Genomic DNA, 27,724 nt, shown 5'->3' with positions numbered 1-27,724 from the left:
TACTCGCTTTGCTCTGAAGAGGGGCAAACACCCCGAAACATATTGGCTGATTTTCGAAAAATAGAAGAGAAGAAGAAGACTTTGATGGTCCCAAATCCCAAGATTGAGTGGAGAGGACAGCAGTACACCACCCTCATTGACATCGTCCTCAATCTGCGAATGGCAACAAAAACCCACAGCTCTGGTTAATAGAGGGTTGGTATTATCATTTTGTTCAATGAGAGGGTCTATCGAGAGTTTATCCAGAAGTCGTTTTTTTCCGATAGATGAAGCTGCCATTAAGGAGGACCACCATGGCGAGAGTTGGATTGTGTGGTGGAGCCACCTCAAAAACCTGTGCACAATCCACCACGTATCACATCCGGCATCCTAAAACCTGATCGGTGTAAATTCTACAATGTAGATCAATTGGTCGTTGTCAGCCATTGTTCTTCACGTGGACTCGTAGACTACGACTCTTGTATTCCACCCTACAAAAAAAAAAAGCCAAACCTCATGGAAAGATCTCAAGCTCAGGAGATATCAAAATCAGACGGTTCCTCTATAAATCAGATTCCACCAATTTTGGAAATGTTTTGCTCCTGATCTCATACATTTACTCCTGACCAAGTTCCCGACCAATATTGACCATCGGAATTGACCTTCGGAAATACGCGAACAGAAGACAATCGGCAAAGTTCAGAAAAAGGATGAGGTCATGGTGAGAGGATGGTCCTAAATGTTGGGTTGAGTGGAGCAGAAGACTTCCCTCACAAGTGGTCCATAGTCTATGGTCATCCGCAATCACTAGACTTTTGTTTCGAAAGATGAAGCAGCCAACAAGAAGGTCCACCATGGAGAGAGTTGGATCGTCTGGTGGAGCCAACCCCATGAAATTTGTGCACGTATCACATCTGGCACCCCATGATTCGCGCCGTGTGAATTCTATCAGGTAGGTCACAAGTCAGATGTTATTTAGTTTGTAGGATACGGCTCTTGTATTTTCCCCAAAAAAAAGAAAGCCAACCTTCGCGGAAGGAGCTCAGATGGTTCCTCTACATTTCAGACTCCTCAAATTTCATGCTGACATTTTTAGAAACCTTTTGGAGTCCACTCGAAAATCCACTCAAAGCTTTGGGGGAAAGAACATATTGATCTGGATATTGTCTACGTAGGAGGCCAAGGTGAAGACCATCTCCTCACTACATCTCTCCTCTCATCCAGGAGACGAGAAGAAACCTCTGGAGAACTTTGTAATGTGAAGAACCCAAGAGCGACTCACCTGATAAGACGGTAAATATGGCGGCAAAGGCATTGAGCTTGAGGCCGTCAATCACGGAGGTATAGTAACAAACTTCCACCGACATGAGGCTGACCCCTGTGAGGAGTAACGTGATGTACAAGACCTCGGCAACGATGGAGAGCCACAAGACACCTGCGCCAAGACACATAAGCACCATTATACCACCGACAACAAGGTCACGTCTGAGAGGTTGTCACAGCCCCCGTCCCTGGTATGGACATCGCGTGGGTCTAGATGCAGCTTTGGCTGTGACTAGAGCGCAAGTCCAATGATCATGGTTACATGTAGCAAGAACTGATCCCAGGAGCCATGCTTTGTTATTTTTTGTTCCTTCCCGCAGATTATCGCATCTTTCGGCCATTTCTCAATATAAATGGTAATTCTGATGTCACACCGGATCGGATTCTTTGCCTGCGCGGCGTTTTCTTTTTTTAACTTTCTCGGCTATTATTTTTATTGCAGTTATGGGAATTTCTGGTCAATACCGATCAGCGGAAGAGATCTAATTACTGATACACGGCAAGCAGAGAAAGCAGAGCTGCCCAGTCCTGAAGCACCAGGGAGAGGGGCAGCGTGCCTCGGCGCAGGGCCGGGAGAGGGGCAGCGTGCCTCGGCGCAGGGCCGGGAGAGGGGCAGCGTGCCTCGGCGCAGGGCCGGGAGAGGGGCAGCGTGCCTCGGCGCAGGGCCGGGAGAGGGGCAGCGTGCCTCGGCGCAGGGCCGGGAGAGGGGCAGCGCGCCTCGGCGCAGGGCCGGGAGAGGGGCAGCGCGCCTCGGCGCAGGGCCGGGAGAGGGGCAGCGCGCCTCGGCGCAGGGCCGGGAGAGGGGCAGCGCGCCTCGGCGCAGGGCCGGGAGAGGGGCAGCGCGCCTCGGCGCAGGGCCGGGAGAGGGGCAGCGCGCCTCGGCGCAGGGCCGGGAGAGGGGCAGCGCGCCTCGGCGCAGGGCCGGGAGAGGGGCAGCGCGCCTCGGCGCAGGGCCGGGAGAGGGGCAGCGCGCCTCGGCGCAGGGCCGGGAGAGGGGCAGCGCGCCTCGGCGCAGGGCCGGGAGAGGGGCAGCGCGCCTCGGCGCAGGGCCGGGAGAGGGGCAGCGCGCCTCGGCGCAGGGCCGGGAGAGGGGCAGCGCGCCTCGGCGCAGGGCCGGGAGAGGGGCAGCGCGCCTCGGCGCAGGGCCGGGAGAGGGGCAGCGCGCCTCGGCGCAGGGCCGGGAGAGGGGCAGCGCGCCTCGGCGCAGGGCCGGGAGAGGGGCAGCGCGCCTCGGCGCAGGGCCGGGAGAGGGGCAGCGCGCCTCGGCGCAGGGCCGGGAGAGGGGCAGCGCGCCTCGGGGCAGGGCCGGGAGAGGGGCAGCGCGCCTCGGGGCAGGGCCGGGAGAGGGGCAGCGCGCCTCGGGGCAGGGCCGGGAGAGGGGCAGCGCGCCTCGGGGCAGGGCCGGGAGAGGGGCAGCGCGCCTCGGGGCAGGGCCGGGAGAGGGGCAGCGCGCCTCGGGGCAGGGCCGGGAGAGGGGCAGCGCGCCTCGGGGCAGGGCCGGGAGAGGGGCAGCGCGCCTCGGGGCAGGGCCGTGAGAGGGGCAGCGCGCCTCGGGGCAGGGCCGGGAGAGGGGCAGCGCGCCTCGGGGCAGGGCCGGGAGAGGGGCAGCGCGCCTCGGGGCAGGGCCGGGAGAGGGGCAGCGCGCCTCGGGGCAGGGCCGGGAGAGGGGCAGCGTGCCTCGGGGCAGGGCCGGGAGAGGGGCAGCGTGCCTCGGGGCAGGGCCGGGAGAGGGGCAGCGTGCCTCGGGGCAGGGCCGGGAGAGGGGCAGCGTGCCTCGGGGCAGGGCCGGGAGAGGGGCAGCGTGCCTCGGGGCAGGGCCGGGAGAGGGGCAGCGTGCCTCGGGGCAGGGCCGGGAGAGGGGCAGCGTGCCTCGGGGCAGGGCCGGGAGAGGGGCAGCGTGCCTCGGGGCAGGGCCGGGAGAGGGGCAGCGTGCCTCGGGGCAGGGCCGGGAGAGGGGCAGCGTGCCTCGGGGCAGGGCCGGGAGAGGGGCGCGTGCCTCGGGGCAGGGCCGGGAGAGGGGCGCGTGCCTCGGGGCAGGGCCGGGAGAGGGGAGCTAAACAGGTAACAGGTTCGGGGCCTCCAATTTCGGGAGACTCCCATTAATTTAGTAGCGTGCACAGCAAACTGAGGAATTACCACTAGGTGGCAGCATGTGACATACAAAGAAATGAAGAAGAGGACTGTATTACATAGACCTCTATATTATACCAGGCACCTATATTATACCAGGCACCTATATTATACCAGGCACCTATATTATACCAGGCATCTATATTATACCAGGCACCTATATTATACCAGGCACCTATATTATACCAGGCATCTATTTCACACACCTACGTTGAATCAGACTCTTATATTGTACCAGACACCCATGTAACACCAGACACCTATATCACACTCCCAGGTTATATCAGACCCCCATGTTATACCAGGTGGCAGACCTGCTCCTTGTTTGTTTCCAAAACTTAATTTCAAATATTTAAAAAAATAAAAATTATTTTCCAAAAATGTACGCAGCTCTCACCTCTGTCTGCAGGGGGCGTGAGGGCGATGAAACTGCGACATTTCTCACCTGGAAAATAAAAGATGGATATTAGATAGATAAGAGATCGATACATAGTAGATAAGGAATAATGCAGCTCTGAAGAAGAGGAGGAAAGACGTGAACCCATGCGACCTCCTGGGGGAATTCTGATGTATTCGAGGTTTGTGTCCTACATGTCACCGATGGACGGAGAACGTGGCGCGACCTTGACACGACCGGCTGCTGAGCATTAGCATAAATGTGGTTTGCAAATAAGTCTCCCTCTCCCGATACATCACGGAGAACATTAGTGACACTTCCATCCCAGAAGAGATCTGTGCTATTACATCGGACCCTCGACGTTACTCGTGATTGAACATGGGGTCCGCAGTCTCCTTCCCTGACGCTGGGACATTCATTGATCGAGGTCTGAATCACTGATGAAACTTTCTGAACAATGTCATCCAAAAAAAGATCACAAATATGGATACAGTAGGACGAGAACAACCACAAACCACCACACCAAAACCCACAGACAGAACAATGACCATCACCACAAATAGGTCAACCACTACCACAAAGAGGACAACCACCAACAAAAACAAGACAACCTGCAACACAAACACAAGGTTTGTGTTACCATCAAAAATATAAGAAGAGGGCAACCACCACCACAAACAGAACAACTGTCACCACCACCAACAGGAGGACAACAACCACCACCAACAGGAGGACAACAACCACCACCAACAGGAGGACAACAACCACCACCACAAACAGAACAACCACCACCACAAACAGAAGGACAACCACCACCACAAACAGAAGGACAACCACCACCACCAACAGGAGGACAACAACCACCACCAACAGGAGGACAACCACCACCACCAACAGGAGGACAACCACCACCACCAACAGGAGGACAACCACCACCACCAACAGGAGGACAACCACCACCACCAACAGGAGGACAACCACCACCACCAACAGGAGGACAACCACCACCACCAACAGGAGGACAACAACCACCACCAACAGGAGGACAACAACCACCACCAACAGGAGGACAACAACCACCACCAACAGGAGGACAACAACCACCACCACAAACAGAACAACCACCACCACAAACAGGAGGACAACCACCACCACAAACAGGGCAACAACCACCACCAACAGGAGGACAACCACCACCACCAACAGGAGGACAACCACCACCACCAACAGGAGGACAACCACCACCACCAACAGGAGGACAACCACCACCACCAACAGGAGGACAACCACCACCACCAACAGGAGGACAACCACCACCACCAACAGGAGGACAACAACCACCACCAACAGGAGGACAACAACCACCACCAACAGGAGGACAACAACCACCACCAACAGGAGGACAACAACCACCACCACAAACAGAACAACCACCACCACAAACAGGAGGACAACCACCACCACAAACAGGGCAACAACCACCACCAACAGGAGGACAACAACCACCACCAACAGGAGGACAACAACCACCACCAACAGGAGGACAACAAACACCACCAACAGGAGGGCAACAACCACCACAAACAGGGCAACTGTCACCACAAACAGGGCAACTGTCACCACAAACAGGGCAACTGTCACCACAAACAGGGCAACTGTCACCACAAACAGGGCAACTGTCACCACAAACAGGGCAACTGTCACCACCACCAACAGGAGGACAACAACCACCACCAACAGGAGGACAACAACCACCACCAACAGGAGGACAACAACCACCACCACAAACAGAACAACCACCACCACAAACAGAAGGACAACCACCACCACAAACAGGGCAACAACCACCACCAACAGGACAACAACCACCACCAACAGGAGGACAACAACCACCACCAACAGGAGGACAACCACCACCACCAACAGGAGGACAACCACCACCACCAACAGGAGGACAACCACCACCACCAACAGGAGGACAACCACCACCACCAACAGGAGGACAACAACCACCACCAACAGGAGGACAACAACCACCACCAACAGGAGGACAACAACCACCACCAACAGGAGGACAACAACCACCACCAACAGGAGGACAACAACCACCACCAACAGGAGGACAACCACCACCACAAACAGAACAACCACCACCACAAACAGGAGGACAACCACCACCACAAACAGGGCAACAACCACCACCAACAGGAGGACAACAACCACCACCAACAGGAGGACAACAACCACCACCAACAGGAGGGCAACTGTCACCACAAACAGGGCAACTGTCACCACAAACAGGGCAACTGTCACCACAAACAGGGCAACTGTCACCACAAACAGGGCAACTGTCACCACAAACAGGGCAACTGTCACCACAAACAGGAGGACAACAACCACCACCAACAGGAGGACAACAACCACCACCACAAACAGGAGGACAATTGTCGCCATAAACAAGAGGACAAACTAGGACAACCACCAGAAATACAAAGACAACCACAAGTAGGACACTTCCCCTACAAACAAGAGGAAATCCACCACCACCACAAAGAAGAGTATAACCACAAACACCAGGACATCTGCTCATACCTCAAATATAAGCACAACTACCACTGAAACAAAAGGTAGGCCAATGTCCACTAAAAAAGGACAAGTACAATCACAAAAAAGGAAACCACCACTACTACTAAAAAGGTGCAAGCTTTCTTAAAAACAAGAGGTCAACCACAATCACAAACAAGAAGAGAACCACTACCAGAGACGGGAGTACAAGCAGCACTACAACAAACATGATAACCACTACAAATAAAAGGATGACCACTACTACCACAAAAAGTAGCACAACATTCAAAACAAGTAGCCTCTATGACCACAACAAAAAAGAGGACAACTACCACCATAAACAGTAGGAAAATCAACACAAATAAAAGGACAACCACCACCACAATCAAGAGCACAACCACCACAAAATCAAAAGGACAATAAAGGCAAACAAATGAAAAACCAGCACAAGAAACATAAAAAATTGTCAACTACCATGATATACAAGAGGAGAACAATCATCATAAAGAAGAGAACAACTACCAGCACAAACAACAGGTAAAGTGTACACCAAAAAAAAGTAAAACTACCACCACAAGCAGGAAAACAGTAGCACAGTAAAAAGGAGAGAAACAACCGCCATGAATGAGTTACCGTCCACAACCACAAACTGAAAAACAACTTTAAACCCAACCAGGAGGACAACAACCACTTCAACCAGGAAGAGAATCACCACTACAACCAGGAGGACAGCAACAACTAAAACCAGGCACCAACCACGACCACAACCAGGAGGACAACCACCACTACAACCAAGAGGTCAACCACCACCACCACAAACAGGAAGACATTCGTCACCATAAACAAGAAGTCAGACACAAGGACAACCACCAGAATTACAAAGACAACCAAAGTAGGAAACTTCCTCTACAAACAAGAGGACATCCACCACCACCGGAGACAAGAGTACAACCACAGACACCAGGACATCAACCACCACTACAACCAGGAGGACAACCACCACCACAACCAGAAGGACAACAACTACTACAACCAGAAGGACAACAACCACTACAACCACCACCAAAATCAGGAAGACAACAACCACTAAAACCAAGCGAGAATGACCACCACAACCAGGAGGACGACCACAACTATAACCAGGCAACAAATACCACCACCACAGCCAGGAGGTCAACCATCACTACACCCAGGAGGACAACTACTATGAGGACAGCCACTACTACAACTAGATGACAACCACCACCACAACCAGGAGGACTACAACCAGCAACCAGGACGACAACTATTACTACAACCAGGTGGACAACCACCACTACAACCAGGCGACAAGCACCTCTAAAACCAGGCAACAACCACCACCACAACCAGGAGGATGACAACAACTACAACCATGAGGACAGCCAACACTACAACCACCACCACAACCAGGAGGACAACAACCACAACACCAAGGTGACAACCACCACTACAACCAGGTGACGACCACCTCCAGAACCTGGAGGACAACAACCACTATTACAACGTTGAGAACAACTAGTACCACAAACAGGATGACAAACTTTAACACAAATAAGTGTATATCCATCGTAAGCAAGTAGACCACTGACACCACATATGGGAAGACCACCAACGACTTATTCTGCTCCTCTATTCCTAGTGGCTTTCAGGTTGCCTCACCGTTGTCCTAACCTACAGAGTCTTATCCCGAAAACAGGAGAAAACCTTGGGACAGATTTACTAATCGTTTCTAATTTACAGAGAGTGGAAAAGTGGCCTGGACTAATCCCGGGGGGCTCACGTGGGATGATAAATGTTTAGACTAAGCCACATTGAACTGTCCACCCTAAAAGTCTTGTTTCTCAGGAAGCAGAGAAGTTCCATCTGTGTGGTAGGACCACCACCCTCCTCTGAAGGTTGCCCACCGTATAGTCTATCGGATTTTGCTGGAGGGAGAATTGAGGCAGAGGACGACGTGGAGAACTGAAGCTCCACCTCAGCCCCAGTAATAATGACTCCATGTATAATGCATGCCGCGACGAGGCGGGAAGGGTCTCCGAGGGGCATGGGGATCAGGAAGACAATTATTCCGGCATTGGGAAAAGGAATAAGTCAGAAGATGGGACGCTATAACATTATCGCCTGCGAGCTCAATAACCTGGATCATTAGTGGACGGTCCCAGGACGAGCCGTGGATGGAGAGAAGAGCCCGTAGCACTGATAAATGCGAAGCCTTTACCAGCAGCTGCCTGACATCAGCACAATCAAACCTTCCATAGTGACCACCCAGGGATCACAGGAGAGGGACAAAAGAGAAGGAGCAAGGTCCACTGCAGCGCAGAGGATTTCAGGATAGTCCTGAGACAGAGAAAGCCGTGCACAGCAGGATGGCGGCGTCTGCCATGGAGGCAGCGTGCCGGCTGGATGTACGTAGAGATCTTGGACGTCTCTCATCTGCACATGGAGGATGATTTGGCTCCAGACTCGGCTGAATCATCCAGACTCTGCCACCCGGTGTTGTCGTGAGACGTCCCGGCTCTATTAAGCCTAATGATCTGTTTTAATGTCCCTTTCTTAAAGGGCCAATGCTCTTCCTGACTTAAAGGGATCCTGTCCACATAGGGCACCAGCGGCTGCTCAGCCCAATATCCCAAGGAGCCGGACCATGCAGATTTCACCACTAGGGCTGTGTTCACACGATGCGATCCTGATGCGTTTTTACAGTAAAGTTCTGAAAGCAACGGTACAATCGCCGCAGATTGTGGCAAAAGCGGATCACGACCGGCCAAGAAGTCCTGGACTCAGCGACTGGGATCCGATGAGCAGCGGCCTCAGAAATGGAGATCCCGAAACCCACCAAGCCTCCAAATCCCGGAAGAGGATCCCGACGAGTCCGCGCCGTCCCCCACCACTAATGCCGCCATCCGGTCCCCGCTCCACAGAGGGAAGGATCTGTGTAGAGGACAAAGGCCTAATCACCGCCGCTCCGGTGACCCCAGCACGCCGGCGACCCCCCAGCACCGCCGGAAACCCCCCACACAGATAATAACCCCCGCACCGCTGATGACCCCCAGCACTACCGGTAACCCCCCGCACCACCGGTGACCCCCCACACAGATAATGACCCCCGCACCGCTAATAACCCCCTGCTCTACCGATGACCCCCAGCACGCCGGCGACCCCCGCACCGCTAATAACCCCCTGCACCGCCGATGACCCCCAGAACCACCGGTAATCCCCCGCACCGCCGGTGACCCCCGCACAGATAATAACCCCCAGCACCGCCGGAAACCCCCGCATGCCGGTGACCCCAGTACAGATAATAACCCCCTGCACGGCCGATGAGACCCGCACCGCTAATAACCCCCTGCACAGCCGATGACCCCCAGCACCGCCGGTAACCCCCCGCACCTCCGGTGACCCCTGCACAGATAATGACCCCCACACCGCTTAAAACCCCCTGCCATGCCGATGACCCCCGCACAGATAATGACCCCCGCACAGATAATGACCCCCAGCACCGCCGGAAACCCCCCACACAGCTAATAACCCCCTGCACGGCCAATGACCCCCAGCACCGCCCAGCACGCCGACGACCCCCGCACAGATAATGACCCCCGCACAGCTAATAACCCCCAGCACGCCAGCGACCCCCGCACAGATAATGACCCCTGCACAGATAATAACCCCCAGCACGCCGGCGACCCCCGCACAGATAACCCCCTGCACCGCCGATGACCCCCAGCACCACCGGTAACCCCCAGCACCGCCGGAAACCCCAGCATGCCGGTGACCCCTGCACAGATAATAACCCCCTGCACGGCCGATGAGACCCGCACCGCTAATAACCCCCTGCACAGCCGATGACCCCCAGCATGCCGGCGACCCCTGCACCGCTAATAACCCCCAGCACCGCCGGAAACCCCCCACACAGATAATAACCCCCACACCGCTAATATCCCCCTGCACGGCCAATGACCCCCAGCACCGCCAGTAACCCCCAGCACGCCGGAGACCCCCGCACAGATAATGACCCACGCACAGATAATGACCCCCTGCCCTACCGATGACCCCCAGCACCGCCGGCGACCCCCGCACCGCTAATAACCCCCACCACCACCGGAAATCCCCGCATGCCGGTGACCCCCGCACCGCTAATATCCCCCTGCACGGCCAATGACCCCCAGCACCGCCAGTAACCCCCAGCACGCCGGAGACCCCCGCACAGATAATGACCCCCTTCCCTACCGATGACCCCCAGCACCGCCGGCGACCCCCGCAACGCTAATAACCCCCACCACCGCCGGAAACCCCCGCATGCCGGTGAGCCGCGCACCGCTAATATCCCCCTGCACGGCCAATGACCCCCAGCACCGCCAGTAACCCCCAGCACGCCGGAGACCCCCGCATAGATAATGACCCACGCACAGCTAATAACCCCCTGCCTTACCGATGACCCCCAGCACCGCCGGCGACCCCCAGCACCGCCGGCGACCCCCGCAACGCTAATAACCCCCACCACCGCCGGAGACCACCGCATAGATAATGACCCCCGCACAGCTAATAACCCCCTGCCTTACCGATGACCCCCAGCACCGCCGGCGACCCCTGCACCGCTAATAACCCCCTGCATGGCCAATGACCCCCAGCACCGCCAGTAACCCCCAGCACGCCGGCGACCCCCGCACAGATAATGACCCCCGCACAGCTAATAACCCCCAGCGACCCCCGCACAGATAATGACCCCTGCACAGATAATAACCCCCAGCACGCCGGCGACCCCCGCACAGATAACCCCCTGCACCGCCGATGACCCCCAGCACCACCGGTAACCCCCAGCACCGCCGGAAACCCCAGCATGCCGGTGACCCCTGCACAGATAATAACCCCCTGCACGGCCGATGAGACCCGCACCGCTAATAACCCCCTGCACAGCCGATGACCCCCAGCATGCCGGCGACCCCTGCACCGCTAATAACCCCCAGCACCGCCGGAAACCCCCCACACAGATAATAACCCCCACACCGCTAATATCCCCCTGCACGGCCAATGACCCCCAGCACCGCCAGTAACCCCCAGCACGCCGGAGACCCCCGCACAGATAATGACCCACGCACAGATAATGACCCCCTGCCCTACCGATGACCCCCAGCACCGCCGGCGACCCCCGCACCGCTAATAACCCCCACCACCGCCGGAAATCCCCGCATGCCGGTGACCCCCGCACCGCTAATATCCCCCTGCACGGCCAATGACCCCCAGCACCGCCAGTAACCCCCAGCACGCCGGAGACCCCCGCACAGATAATGACCCCCTTCCCTACCGATGACCCCCAGCACCGCCGGCGACCCCCGCAACGCTAATAACCCCCACCACCGCCGGAAACCCCCGCATGCCGGTGAGCCGCGCACCGCTAATATCCCCCTGCACGGCCAATGACCCCCAGCACCGCCAGTAACCCCCAGCACGCCGGAGACCCCCGCATAGATAATGACCCACGCACAGCTAATAACCCCCTGCCTTACCGATGACCCCCAGCACCGCCGGCGACCCCCGCAACGCTAATAACCCCCACCACCGCCGGAGACCACCGCATAGATAATGACCCCCGCACAGCTAATAACCCCCTGCCTTACCGATGACCCCCAGCACCGCCGGCGACCCCTGCACCGCTAATAACCCCCTGCATGGCCAATGACCCCCAGCACCGCCAGTAACCCCCAGCACGCAGGCGACCCCCGCATAGATAATGACCCACGCACAGCTAATAACCCCCTGCCTTACCGATGACCCCCAGCACCGCCGGCGACCCCTGCATGCCAGTGACCCCCCCACAGATAATAACCCCCTGCCCTGCTGATGACCCCCAGCACGCCGATGACCCCTGCACAAATATTAACCCCCTGCACCGCCGATGAACCCCGCACTGCTAATAACCCCCTGCACCGCCAATGACCCCCAGCACGCCGGCGACACCAGCACTGCTAATAACCCCCAGTAAACCCCTGCACAGATAATAACCCCCTGCACCGCCGATGACCCCCAGCACCGCCAGTAACCCCCCGCACCGCTAATAACCCCCTGCCCTACCGATGACCCCCAGCACGCTGGTGACCCCCGCACATATAATAACCCCCAGCACCGCCGGTAACCCCCCCCACAGATAATAACCCCCTGCACCGCCGATGACCCCCGCACCGCTAATAACGCCTGCCCTACCGATGACCCCCAGCACGCTGGTGACCCCCGCACAGATAATAACCCCCAGCACCGCCGGTAACCCCCCCCCACAGATAATAACCCCCTGCACCGCCGATGACCCCCGCACCGCTAATAACTCCCTGCCCTGCTGATGTCCCCCAGCACCGCCGTTGACCTGCCAGGACCAGAGTAAATCGGAGGGCAATTACCTGCTCCAGGGAGTAAGGGGTTAAAGCTGCTTTGGCTGTTATGGAGACGAGAGGCGGATTGTAAATGTATAGACTGATGGAGTCCTAACCAAAGCCCAGGTTATACCGGCTGTACATATATAATTATACACAGGAGATGCCCAGGTTATACCGGCTGTACATATATAATTATACACAGGAGATGCCCAGGTTATACCAGCTGTACATATATAATTATATACAGGAGATGCCCAGGTTATACCAGCTGTACATATATAATTATATACAGGAGATGCCCAGGTTATACCAGCTGTACATATATAATTATATACAGGAGATGCCCAGGTTATACCAGCTGTACATATATAATTATATACAGGAGATGCCAGGTTACACCAGCTGTACATATATAATTATGTACAGGAGATGCCCGGGTTATACCGGCTGTACATATATAATTATATACAGGAGATGCCCAGGTTATACCGGCTGTACATATATAATTATACACAGGAGATGCCCAGGTTATACCAGCTGTACATATATAATTATATACAGGAGATGCCCAGGTTATACCAGCTGTACATATATAATTATATACAGGAGATGCCCAGGTTATACCAGCTGTACATATATAATTATATACAGGAGATGCCCAGGTTATACCAGCTGTACATATATAATTATATACAGGAGATGCCCAGGTTATACCGGCTGTACATATATAATTATATACAGGAGATGTCCAGGTTATACCGGCTGTACATATATAATTATATACAGGAGATGCCCAGGTTATACCAGCTGTACATATATCATTATATACAGGAGATACCCAGGTTATTCCAGCTGTACATATATAATTATATACAGGAGAGGCCCAGGTTATACCGGCTGTACATATATAATTATACACAGGAGATGCCCAGGTTATACCGGCTGTACATATATAATTATATACAGGAGATGTCCAGGTTATACCGGCTGTACATATATAATTATATACAGGAGATGCCCAGGTTATACCAGCTGTACATATATAATTATATACAGGAGATGCCCGGGTTATACCGGCTGTACATATATAATTATATACAGGAGATGCCCAGGTTATACCAGCTGTACATATATAATTATATACAGGAGATGCCCGGGTTATACCGGCTGTACATATATAATTATATACAGGAGATGCCCAGGTTATACCGGCTGTACATATATAATTATACACAGGAGATGCCCAGGTTATACCGGCTGTACATATATAATTATATACAGGAGATGTCCAGGTTATACCGGCTGTACATATATAATTATATACAGGAGATGCCCAGGTTATACCAGCTGTACATATATAATTATATACAGGAGATGCCCAGGTTATACCGGCTGTACATATATAATTATATACAGGAGATGCCCAGGTTATACCGGCTGTACATATATAATTATATACAGGAGATGCCCAGGTTATACCAGCTGTACATATATAATTATATACAGGAGATGCCCAGGTTATACCGGCTGTACATATATAATTATATACAGGAGATGCCCAGGTTATACCAGCTGTACATATATCATTATATACAGGAGATGCCCAGGTTATACCAGCTGTACATATATCATTATATACAGGAGATGCCCAGGTTATACCAGCTGTACATATATCATTATATACAGGAGATGCCCAGGTTATACCAGCTGTACATATATAATTATATACAGGAGATGCCCAGGTTATACCGGCTGTACATATATAATTATATACAGGAGATGTCCAGGTTATACCGGCTGTACATATATAATTATACACAGGAGATGCCCAGGTTATACCGGCTGTACATATATAATTATATACAGGAGATGCCCAGGTTATACCAGCTGTACATATATAATTATATACAGGAGATCTCCAGGTTATACCGGCTGTACATATATAATTATATACAGGAGATGTCCAGGTTATACCAGCTGTACATATATAATTATATACAGGAGATGCCCAGGTTATACCAGCTGTACATATATAATTATATACAGGAGATACCCGGGTTATACCAGCTGTACATATATAATTATATACAGGAGATGCCCAGGTTATACCAGCTGTACATATATCATTATATACAGGAGATACCCGGGTTATACCAGCTGTACATATATAATTATATACAGGAGATGCCCAGGTTATACCGGCTGTACATATATAATTATACACAGGAGATGCCCAGGTTATACCAGCTGTACATATATAATTATATACAGGAGATGCCCAGGTTATACCGGCTGTACATATATAATTATATACAGGAGATGTCCAGGTTATACCAGCTGTACATATATAATTATATACAGGAGATGCCCAGGTTATACCAGCTGTACATATATAATTATATACAGGAGATGCCCAGGTTATACCAGCTGTACATATATAATTATATACAGGAGATGCCCAGGTTATACCAGCTGTACATATATAATTATATACAGGAGATGCCCAGGTTATACCGGCTGTACATATATAATTATATACAGGAGATGTCCAGGTTATACCGGCTGTACATATATAATTATATACAGGAGATGCCCAGGTTATACCAGCTGTACATATATAATTATATACAGGAGATGTCCAGGTTATACCAGCTGTACATATATCATTATATACAGGAGATACCCAGGTTATTCCAGCTGTACATATATAATTATACACAGGAGATGCCCAGGTTATACCGGCTGTACATATATAATTATACACAGGAGATGCCCAGGTTATACCGGCTGTACATATATAATTATATACAGGAGATGTCCAGGTTATACCGGCTGTACATATATAATTATATACAGGAGATGCCCAGGTTATACCAGCTGTACATATATAATTATATACAGGAGATGCCCGGGTTATACCGGCTGTACATATATAATTATATACAGGAGATGCCCAGGTTATACCAGCTGTACATATATAATTATATACAGGAGATGCCCGGGTTATACCGGCTGTACATATATAATTATATACAGGAGATGCCCAGGTTATACCGGCTGTACATATATAATTATACACAGGAGATGCCCAGGTTATACCGGCTGTACATATATAATTATATACAGGAGATGTCCAGGTTATACCGGCTGTACATATATAATTATATACAGGAGATGCCCAGGTTATACCAGCTGTACATATATAATTATATACAGGAGATGCCCAGGTTATACCGGCTGTACATATATAATTATATACAGGAGATGCCCAGGTTATACCGGCTGTACATATATAATTATATACAGGAGATGCCCAGGTTATACCAGCTGTACATATATAATTATATACAGGAGATGCCCAGGTTATACCGGCTGTACATATATAATTATATACAGGAGATGCCCAGGTTATACCAGCTGTACATATATAATTATATACAGGAGATGCCCAGGTTATACCAGCTGTACATATATCATTATATACAGGAGATGCCCAGGTTATACCAGCTGTACATATATCATTATATACAGGAGATGCCCAGGTTATACCAGCTGTACATATATAATTATATACAGGAGATGCCCAGGTTATACCGGCTGTACATATATAATTATATACAGGAGATGTCCAGGTTATACCGGCTGTACATATATAATTATACACAGGAGATGCCCAGGTTATACCGGCTGTACATATATAATTATATACAGGAGATGTCCAGGTTATACCGGCTGTACATATATAATTATATACAGGAGATGTCCAGGTTATACCAGCTGTACATATATAATTATATACAGGAGATGCCCAGGTTATACCAGCTGTACATATATAATTATATACAGGAGATACCTGGGTTATACCAGCTGTACATATATAATTATATACAGGAGATGCCCAGGTTATACCAGCTGTACATATATCATTATATACAGGAGATACCCGGGTTATACCAGCTGTACATATATAATTATATACAGGAGATGCCCAGGTTATACCGGCTGTACATATATAATTATATACAGGAGATGCCCAGGTTATACCGGCTGTACATATATAATTATATACAGGAGATGTCCAGGTTATACCAGCTGTACATACATAATTATATACAGGAGATGCCCAGGTTATACCAGCTGTACATATATAATTATATACAGGAGATGCCCAGGTTATACCAGCTGTACATACATAATTATATACAGGAGATGCCCAGGTTATACCAGCTGTACATACATAATTATATACAGTAGATGCCCAGGTTATACCAGCTGTACATATATAATTATATACAGGAGATATCCAGGTTATACCGGCTGTACATATATAATTATATACAGGAGATGCCCAGGTTATACCACCTGTACATATATAATTATATACAGGAGATGCCCAGGTTATACCGGCTGTACATATATAATTATATACAGGAGATGCCCAGGTTATACCAGCTGTACATATATAATTATATACAGGAGATGCCCAGGTTATACCAGCTGTACATATATAATTATATACAGGAGATGCCCAGGTTATACCAGCTGTACATATATAATTATATACAGGAGATGCCCAGGTTATACCAGCTGTACATATATAATTATATACAGGAGATGCCAGGTTACACCAGCTGTACATATATAATTATGTACAGGAGATGCCCGGGTTATACCGGCTGTACATATATAATTATATACAGGAGATGCCCAGGTTATACCGGCTGTACATATATAATTATACACAGGAGATGCCCAGGTTATACCAGCTGTACATATATAATTATATACAGGAGATGCCCAGGTTATACCAGCTGTACATATATAATTATATACAGGAGATGCCCAGGTTATACCAGCTGTACATATATAATTATATACAGGAGATGCCCAGGTTATACCAGCTGTACATATATAATTATATACAGGAGATGCCCAGGTTATACCGGCTGTACATATATAATTATATACAGGAGATGTCCAGGTTATACCGGCTGTACATATATAATTATATACAGGAGATGCCCAGGTTATACCAGCTGTACATATATCATTATATACAGGAGATACCCAGGTTATTCCAGCTGTACATATATAATTATATACAGGAGAGGCCCAGGTTATACCGGCTGTACATATATAATTATACACAGGAGATGCCCAGGTTATACCGGCTGTACATATATAATTATATACAGGAGATGTCCAGGTTATACCGGCTGTACATATATAATTATATACAGGAGATGCCCAGGTTATACCAGCTGTACATATATAATTATATACAGGAGATGCCCGGGTTATACCGGCTGTACATATATAATTATATACAGGAGATGCCCAGGTTATACCAGCTGTACATATATAATTATATACAGGAGATGCCCGGGTTATACCGGCTGTACATATATAATTATATACAGGAGATGCCCAGGTTATACCGGCTGTACATATATAATTATACACAGGAGATGCCCAGGTTATACCGGCTGTACATATATAATTATATACAGGAGATGTCCAGGTTATACCGGCTGTACATATATAATTATATACAGGAGATGCCCAGGTTATACCAGCTGTACATATATAATTATATACAGGAGATGCCCAGGTTATACCGGCTGTACATATATAATTATATACAGGAGATGCCCAGGTTATACCGGCTGTACATATATAATTATATACAGGAGATGCCCAGGTTATACCAGCTGTACATATATAATTATATACAGGAGATGCCCAGGTTATACCGGCTGTACATATATAATTATATACAGGAGATGCCCAGGTTATACCAGCTGTACATATATCATTATATACAGGAGATGCCCAGGTTATACCAGCTGTACATATATCATTATATACAGGAGATGCCCAGGTTATACCAGCTGTACATATATCATTATATACAGGAGATGCCCAGGTTATACCAGCTGTACATATATAATTATATACAGGAGATGCCCAGGTTATACCGGCTGTACATATATAATTATATACAGGAGATGTCCAGGTTATACCGGCTGTACATATATAATTATACACAGGAGATGCCCAGGTTATACCGGCTGTACATATATAATTATATACAGGAGATGCCCAGGTTATACCAGCTGTACATATATAATTATATACAGGAGATCTCCAGGTTATACCGGCTGTACATATATAATTATATACAGGAGATGTCCAGGTTATACCAGCTGTACATATATAATTATATACAGGAGATGCCCAGGTTATACCAGCTGTACATATATAATTATATACAGGAGATACCCGGGTTATACCAGCTGTACATATATAATTATATACAGGAGATGCCCAGGTTATACCAGCTGTACATATATCATTATATACAGGAGATACCCGGGTTATACCAGCTGTACATATATAATTATATACAGGAGATGCCCAGGTTATACCGGCTGTACATATATAATTATACACAGGAGATGCCCAGGTTATACCAGCTGTACATATATAATTATATACAGGAGATGCCCAGGTTATACCGGCTGTACATATATAATTATATACAGGAGATGTCCAGGTTATACCAGCTGTACATATATAATTATATACAGGAGATGCCCAGGTTATACCAGCTGTACATATATAATTATATACAGGAGATGCCCAGGTTATACCAGCTGTACATATATAATTATATACAGGAGATGCCCAGGTTATACCAGCTGTACATATATAATTATATACAGGAGATGCCCAGGTTATACCGGCTGTACATATATAATTATATACAGGAGATGTCCAGGTTATACCGGCTGTACATATATAATTATATACAGGAGATGCCCAGGTTATACCAGCTGTACATATATAATTATATACAGGAGATGTCCAGGTTATACCAGCTGTACATATATCATTATATACAGGAGATACCCAGGTTATTCCAGCTGTACATATATAATTATACACAGGAGATGCCCAGGTTATACCGGCTGTACATATATAATTATACACAGGAGATGCCCAGGTTATACCGGCTGTACATATATAATTATATACAGGAGATGTCCAGGTTATACCGGCTGTACATATATAATTATATACAGGAGATGCCCAGGTTATACCAGCTGTACATATATAATTATATACAGGAGATGCCCGGGTTATACCGGCTGTACATATATAATTATATACAGGAGATGCCCAGGTTATACCAGCTGTACATATATAATTATATACAGGAGATGCCCGGGTTATACCGGCTGTACATATATAATTATATACAGGAGATGCCCAGGTTATACCGGCTGTACATATATAATTATACACAGGAGATGCCCAGGTTATACCGGCTGTACATATATAATTATATACAGGAGATGTCCAGGTTATACCGGCTGTACATATATAATTATATACAGGAGATGCCCAGGTTATACCAGCTGTACATATATAATTATATACAGGAGATGCCCAGGTTATACCGGCTGTACATATATAATTATATACAGGAGATGCCCAGGTTATACCGGCTGTACATATATAATTATATACAGGAGATGCCCAGGTTATACCAGCTGTACATATATAATTATATACAGGAGATGCCCAGGTTATACCGGCTGTACATATATAATTATATACAGGAGATGCCCAGGTTATACCAGCTGTACATATATAATTATATACAGGAGATGCCCAGGTTATACCAGCTGTACATATATCATTATATACAGGAGATGCCCAGGTTATACCAGCTGTACATATATCATTATATACAGGAGATGCCCAGGTTATACCAGCTGTACATATATAATTATATACAGGAGATGCCCAGGTTATACCGGCTGTACATATATAATTATATACAGGAGATGTCCAGGTTATACCGGCTGTACATATATAATTATACACAGGAGATGCCCAGGTTATACCGGCTGTACATATATAATTATATACAGGAGATGTCCAGGTTATACCGGCTGTACATATATAATTATATACAGGAGATGTCCAGGTTATACCAGCTGTACATATATAATTATATACAGGAGATGCCCAGGTTATACCAGCTGTACATATATAATTATATACAGGAGATACCTGGGTTATACCAGCTGTACATATATAATTATATACAGGAGATGCCCAGGTTATACCAGCTGTACATATATCATTATATACAGGAGATACCCGGGTTATACCAGCTGTACATATATAATTATATACAGGAGATGCCCAGGTTATACCGGCTGTACATATATAATTATATACAGGAGATGCCCAGGTTATACCGGCTGTACATATATAATTATATACAGGAGATGTCCAGGTTATACCAGCTGTACATACATAATTATATACAGGAGATGCCCAGGTTATACCAGCTGTACATATATAATTATATACAGGAGATGCCCAGGTTATACCAGCTGTACATACATAATTATATACAGGAGATGCCCAGGTTATACCAGCTGTACATACATAATTATATACAGTAGATGCCCAGGTTATACCAGCTGTACATATATAATTATATACAGGAGATATCCAGGTTATACCGGCTGTACATATATAATTATATACAGGAGATGCCCAGGTTATACCACCTGTACATATATAATTATATACAGGAGATGCCCAGGTTATACCGGCTGTACATATATAATTATATACAGGAGATGCCCAGGTTATACCAGCTGTACATATATAATTATATACAGGAGATGCCCAGGTTATACCAGCTGTACATATATAATTATATACAGGAGATGCCCAGGTTATACCAGCTGTACATATATAATTATATACAGGAGATGCCCAGGTTATACCGGCTGTACACATATAATTATATACAGGAGAGGCCCAGGTTATAGCAGCTGTACATATATAATTATATACCGGAGATGCCCAGGTTATACCAGCTGTACATATATAATTATATACTAATTATATACAGGAGATGCCCAGGTTATACCGGCTGTACATATATAATTATATACAGGAGATATCCAGGTTATACCGGCTGTACATATATAATTATATACAGGAGATGCCCAGGTTATACCGGCTGTACATATATAATTATATACAGGAGATGCCCAGGTTATACCGGCTGTACACATATAATTATATACAGGAGATGCCCAGGTTATACCAGCTGTACACATATAATTATATACAGGAGATACCCAGGTTATACCAGCTGTACATATATAATTATATACAGGAGATGCCCAGGTTATACCAGCTGTACATATATAATTATATACAGGAGATGCCCAGGTTATACCAGCTGTACATATATAATTATATACAGGAGATGTCCAGGTTATACCGGCTGTACATATATAATTATATACAGGAGATGCCCAGGTTATACCAGCTGTACATATATAATTATATACAGGAGATACCCAGGTTATACCAGCTGTACATATATAATTATATATAGGAGATGCCAGGTTATACCAGCTGTACATATATAATTATATACAGGAGATGCCCAGGTTATACCAGCTGTACATATATAATTATATATAGGAGATGCCCAGGTTATACCAGCTGTACATATATAATTATATACAGGAGATGCCCAGGTTATACCAGCTGTACATATATAATTATATACAGGAGATGTCCAGGTTATACCAGCTGTACATATATAATTATATACAGGAGATACCCAGGTTTTACCAGCTGTACATATATAATTATATATAGGAGATGCCAGGTTATACCAGCTGTACATATATAATTATATACAGGAGATACCCAGGTTTTACCAGCTGTACATATATAATTATATATAGGAGATGCCAGGTTATACCAGCTGTACATATATAATTATATACAGGAGATGCCCAGGTTATACCAGCTGTACATATATAATTATATACAGGAGATACCCAGGTTTTACCAGCTGTACATATATAATTATATACAGGAGATATCCAGGTTATACCAGCTGTACATATATAATTATATACAGGAGATACCCAGGTTTTACCAGCTGTACATATATAATTATATACAGGAGATGCCCAGGTTATACCAGCTGTACATATATAATTATATACAGGAGATACCCAGGTTTTACCAGCTGTACATATATAATTATATACAGGAGATACCCAGGTTTTACCAGCTGTACATATATAATTATATACAGGAGATATCCAGGTTTTACCAGCTGTACATATATAATTATATATAGGAGATGCCAGGTTATACCAGCTGTACATATATAATTATATACAGGAGATGCCCAGGTTATACCAGCTGTACATATATAATTATATACAGGAGATACCCAGGTTTTACCAGCTGTACATATATAATTATATACAGGAGATACCCAGGTTATACCAGCTGTACATATATAATTATATACAGGAGATGCCCAGGTCATATCAGCTGTACATATATAATTATATACAGGAGATGTCCAGGTTATACCAGCTGTACATATATAATTATATACAGGAGATGTCCAGGTTATACCAGCTGTACATATATAATTATATATAGGAGATGCCAGGTTATACCAGCTGTACATATATAATTATATACAGGAGATGTCCAGGTTATACCAGCTGTACATATATAATTATATATAGGAGATGCCAGGTTATACCAGCTGTACATATATAATTATATACAGGAGATGCCCAGGTTATACCAGCTGTACAAATATAATTATATATAGGAGATGCCAGGTTATACCAGCTGTACATATATAATTATATACAGGAGATGTCCAGGTTATACCAGCTGTACATATATAATTATATATAGGAGATGCCAGGTTATACCAGCTGTACATATATAATTATATACAGGAGATGTCCAGGTTATACCAGCTGTACATATATAATTATATACAGGAGATACCCAGGTTATACCAGCTGTACATATATAATTATATATAGGAGATGCCAGGTTATACCAGCTGTACATATATAATTATATACAGGAGATGCCCAGGTTATACCAGCTGTACATATATAATTATATATAGGAGATGCCCAGGTTATACCAGCTGTACATATATAATTATATACAGGAGATGCCCAGGTTATACCAGCTGTACATATATAATTATATACAGGAGATGTCCAGGTTATACCAGCTGTACATATATAATTATATACAGGAGATACCCAGGTTTTACCAGCTGTACATATATAATTATATATAGGAGATGCCAGGTTATACCAGCTGTACATATATAATTATATACAGGAGATGCCCAGGTTTTACCAGCTGTACATATATAATTATATACAGGAGATGCCCAGGTTATACCAGCTGTACATATATAATTATATACAGGAGATGCCCAGGTTATACCAGCTGTACATATATAATTATATACAGGAGATGTCCAGGTTATACCAGCTGTACATATATAATTATATACAGGAGATGCCCAGGTTATAGAAGCTGTACATATATAATTATACACAGGAGATGCCCAGGTTATACCAGCTGTACATATATAATTATATACAGGAGATGCCCAGGTTATACCAGCTGTACATATATAATTATATACAGGAGATGTCCAGGTTATACCAGCTGTACATATATAATTATATACAGGAGATGCCCAGGTTATACCGGCTGTACATATATAATTATATACAGGAGATGTCCAGGTTATACCAGCTGTACATATATAATTATATACAGGAGATGCCCAGGTTATACCAGCTGTACATATATAATTATATACAGGAGATGCCCAGGTTATATCGGAAGTTTGTGGTATATATAACTATACTGTCTTGGAGAACCACACAACACCACCATGTACTTTTGGTAATTCAGAGCTGAGATAACTATAAATATTATGGATCCAATAATCTGCTAATAAAGAGGAGACAAGAAAGACAACTAATTGAAGGAGCACAGGAGTGCTAGAAAACAATACTGCCCCCTATGTACAAGAATATAACTACTATAATACTGCCCCCTATGTACAAGAATATAACTACTATAATACTGCCCCCTATGTACAAGAATATAACTACTATAATACTGCTCCTATGTACAAGAATATAACTACTATAATACTGCTCCTATATACAAGAATATAACTACTATAATACTGCTCCTATGTACAAGAATATAACTACTATAATACTGCCCCTATGTACAAGAATATAACTACTATAATACTGCCCCCTATGTACAAGAATATAACTACTATAATACTGCTCCTATGTACAAGAATATAACTACTATAATACTGCTCCTATATACAAGAATATAACTACTATAATACTGCCCCTATGTACAAGAATATAACTACTATAATACTGCTCCTATGTACAAGAATATAACTACTATAATACTGCCCCCTATGTACAAGAATATAACTACTATAATACTGCCCTCTATGTACAAGAATATAACTACTATAATACTGCCCCTATATACAAGAATATAACTACTATAATACTGCCCCCTATGTACAAGAATATAACTACTATAATACTGCCCCCTATGTACAAGAATATAACTACTATAATACTGCCCCCTATGTACAAGAATATAACTACTATAATACTGCCCCTATGTACAAGAATATAACTAATATAATACTGCCCCCTATATACAAGAATATAACTACTATAATACTGACCCTATGTACAAGAATATAACTACTATAATACTGCCCCCTATGTACAAGAATATAACTACTATAATACTGCCCCCTATGTACAAGAATATAACTACTATAATACTGCCCCCTATGTACAAGAATATAACTACTATAATACTGCCCCCTATGTACAAGAATATAACTACTATAATACTGCCCCCTATGTACAAGAATATAACTACTATAATACTGCCCCCTATGTACAAGAATATAACTACTATAATACTGCCCCCTATGTACAAGAATATAACTACTATAATACTGCCCCCTATGTACAAGAATATAACTACTATAATACTGCCCCCTATGTACAAGAATATAACTACTATAATACTGCCCCCTATGTACAAGAATATAACTACTATAATACTGCCCCCTATGTACAAGAATATAACTACTATAATACTGCCCCTATGTACAAGAATACAACTACTATAATACTGCTCCTATGTACAAGAATATAACTACTATAATACTGCCCCCTATGTATAAGAATATAACTACTATAATACTGCCCCCTATGTACAAGAATATAACTACTATAATACTGCCCCCTATGTACAAGAATATAACTACTATAATACTGCTCCTATGTACAAGAATATAACTACTATAATACTGCTCCTATGTACAAGAATATAACTACTATAATACTGCTCCTATGTACAAGAATATAACTACTATAATACTGCCCCCTATGTACAAGAATATAACTACTATAATACTGCCCTCTATGTACAAGAATATAACTACTATAATACTGCCCTCTATGTACAAGAATATAACTACTATAATACTGCTCCTATATACAAGAATATAACTACTATAATACTGCCCCCTATGTACAAGAATATAACTACTATAATACTGCCCCCTATATACAAGAATATAACTACTATAATACTGCCCCTATGTACAGGAATATAACTACTATAATACTGCCCCTATGTACAGGAATATAACTACTATAATACTGCTCCTATGTACAAGAATATAACTACTATAATACTGCCCCCTATGTATAAGAATATAACTACTATAATACTGCTCCCTATGTACAAGAATATAACTACTATAATACTGCCCCCTATGTACAAGAATATAACTACTATAATACTGCCCCCTATGTACAAGAATATAACTACTATAATACTGCCCCCTATGTACAAGAATATAACTACTATAATACTGCCCCCTATGTACAAGAATATAACTACTATAATACTGCCCCCTATGTACAAGAATATAACTACTATAATACTGCCCCCTATGTACAAGAATATAACTACTATAATACTGCCCCTATGTACAAGAATACAACTACTATAATACTGCTCCTATGTACAAGAATATAACTACTATAATACTGCCCCCTATGTATAAGAATATAACTACTATAATACTGCCCCCTATGTACAAGAATATAACTACTATAATACTGCCCCCTATGTACAAGAATATAACTACTATAATACTGCTCCTATGTACAAGAATATAACTACTATAATACTGCTCCTATGTACAAGAATATAACTACTATAATACTGCTCCTATGTACAAGAATATAACTACTATAATACTGCCCTCTATGTACAAGAATATAACTACTATAATACTGCTCCTATATACAAGAATATAACTACTATAATACTGCCCCCTATGTACAAGAATATAACTACTATAATACTGCCCCCTATATACAAGAATATAACTACTATAATACTGCCCCTATGTACAGGAATATAACTACTATAATACTGCTCCTATGTACAAGAATATAACTACTATAATACTGCTCCCTATGTACAAGAATATATCTACTATAATACTGCCCCCTATGTACAAGACTATAACTACTATAACACTGCCCCCTATGTACAAGACTATAACTACTATAACACTGCTCCTATGTACAAGACTATAACTACTATAACACTGCCCCCTATGTACAAGACTATAACTACTATAACACTGCCCCCTATGTACAAGACTATAACTACTATAATACTGCCCCCTATGTACAAGAATATAACTACTATAATACTGCCCCCTATGTACAAGAATATAACTACTATAATACTGCCCCTATGTACAGGAATATAACTACTATAATACTGCCCCCTATGTACAAGAATATAACTACTATAATACTGCCCCCTATGTACAAGAATATAACTACTATAATACTGCCCCCTATGTACAAGAATATAACTACTATAATACTGCCCCCTATGTACAAGAATATAACTACTATAATACTGCCCCCTATGTACAAGAATATAACTACTATAA

General features: G+C 45.2%; 1 protein-coding gene across 1 annotated transcript in view; it reads right to left on the bottom strand.

Moving 5' to 3' along the window:
• The window catches only part of LOC141176417 (germ cell-specific gene 1-like protein), a 49,899-nt gene that overhangs the window by 2,789 nt on the left and 19,386 nt on the right, over positions 1 to 27,724 (bottom strand). The window contains exons 2-3 of the mRNA XM_073660401.1: positions 3,830 to 3,877; positions 1,262 to 1,414 (exon numbers count right to left, since the gene is read on the bottom strand). Coding sequence (XP_073516502.1) covers positions 1,262 to 1,414; positions 3,830 to 3,877 — 201 coding nt within the window. The remainder of the gene's footprint in view (positions 1 to 1,261; positions 1,415 to 3,829; positions 3,878 to 27,724) is intronic.

The sequence above is a fragment of the Phyllobates terribilis genome, unplaced genomic scaffold, assembly GCF_046119375.1.
Source record: "Phyllobates terribilis strain yellow unplaced genomic scaffold, ASM4611937v1 Scaffold_25__1_contigs__length_18738178, whole genome shotgun sequence".
NCBI lineage: Eukaryota > Metazoa > Chordata > Amphibia > Anura > Dendrobatidae > Phyllobates > Phyllobates terribilis.
This window is presented reverse-complemented; position numbering and strand designations above follow the sequence as displayed.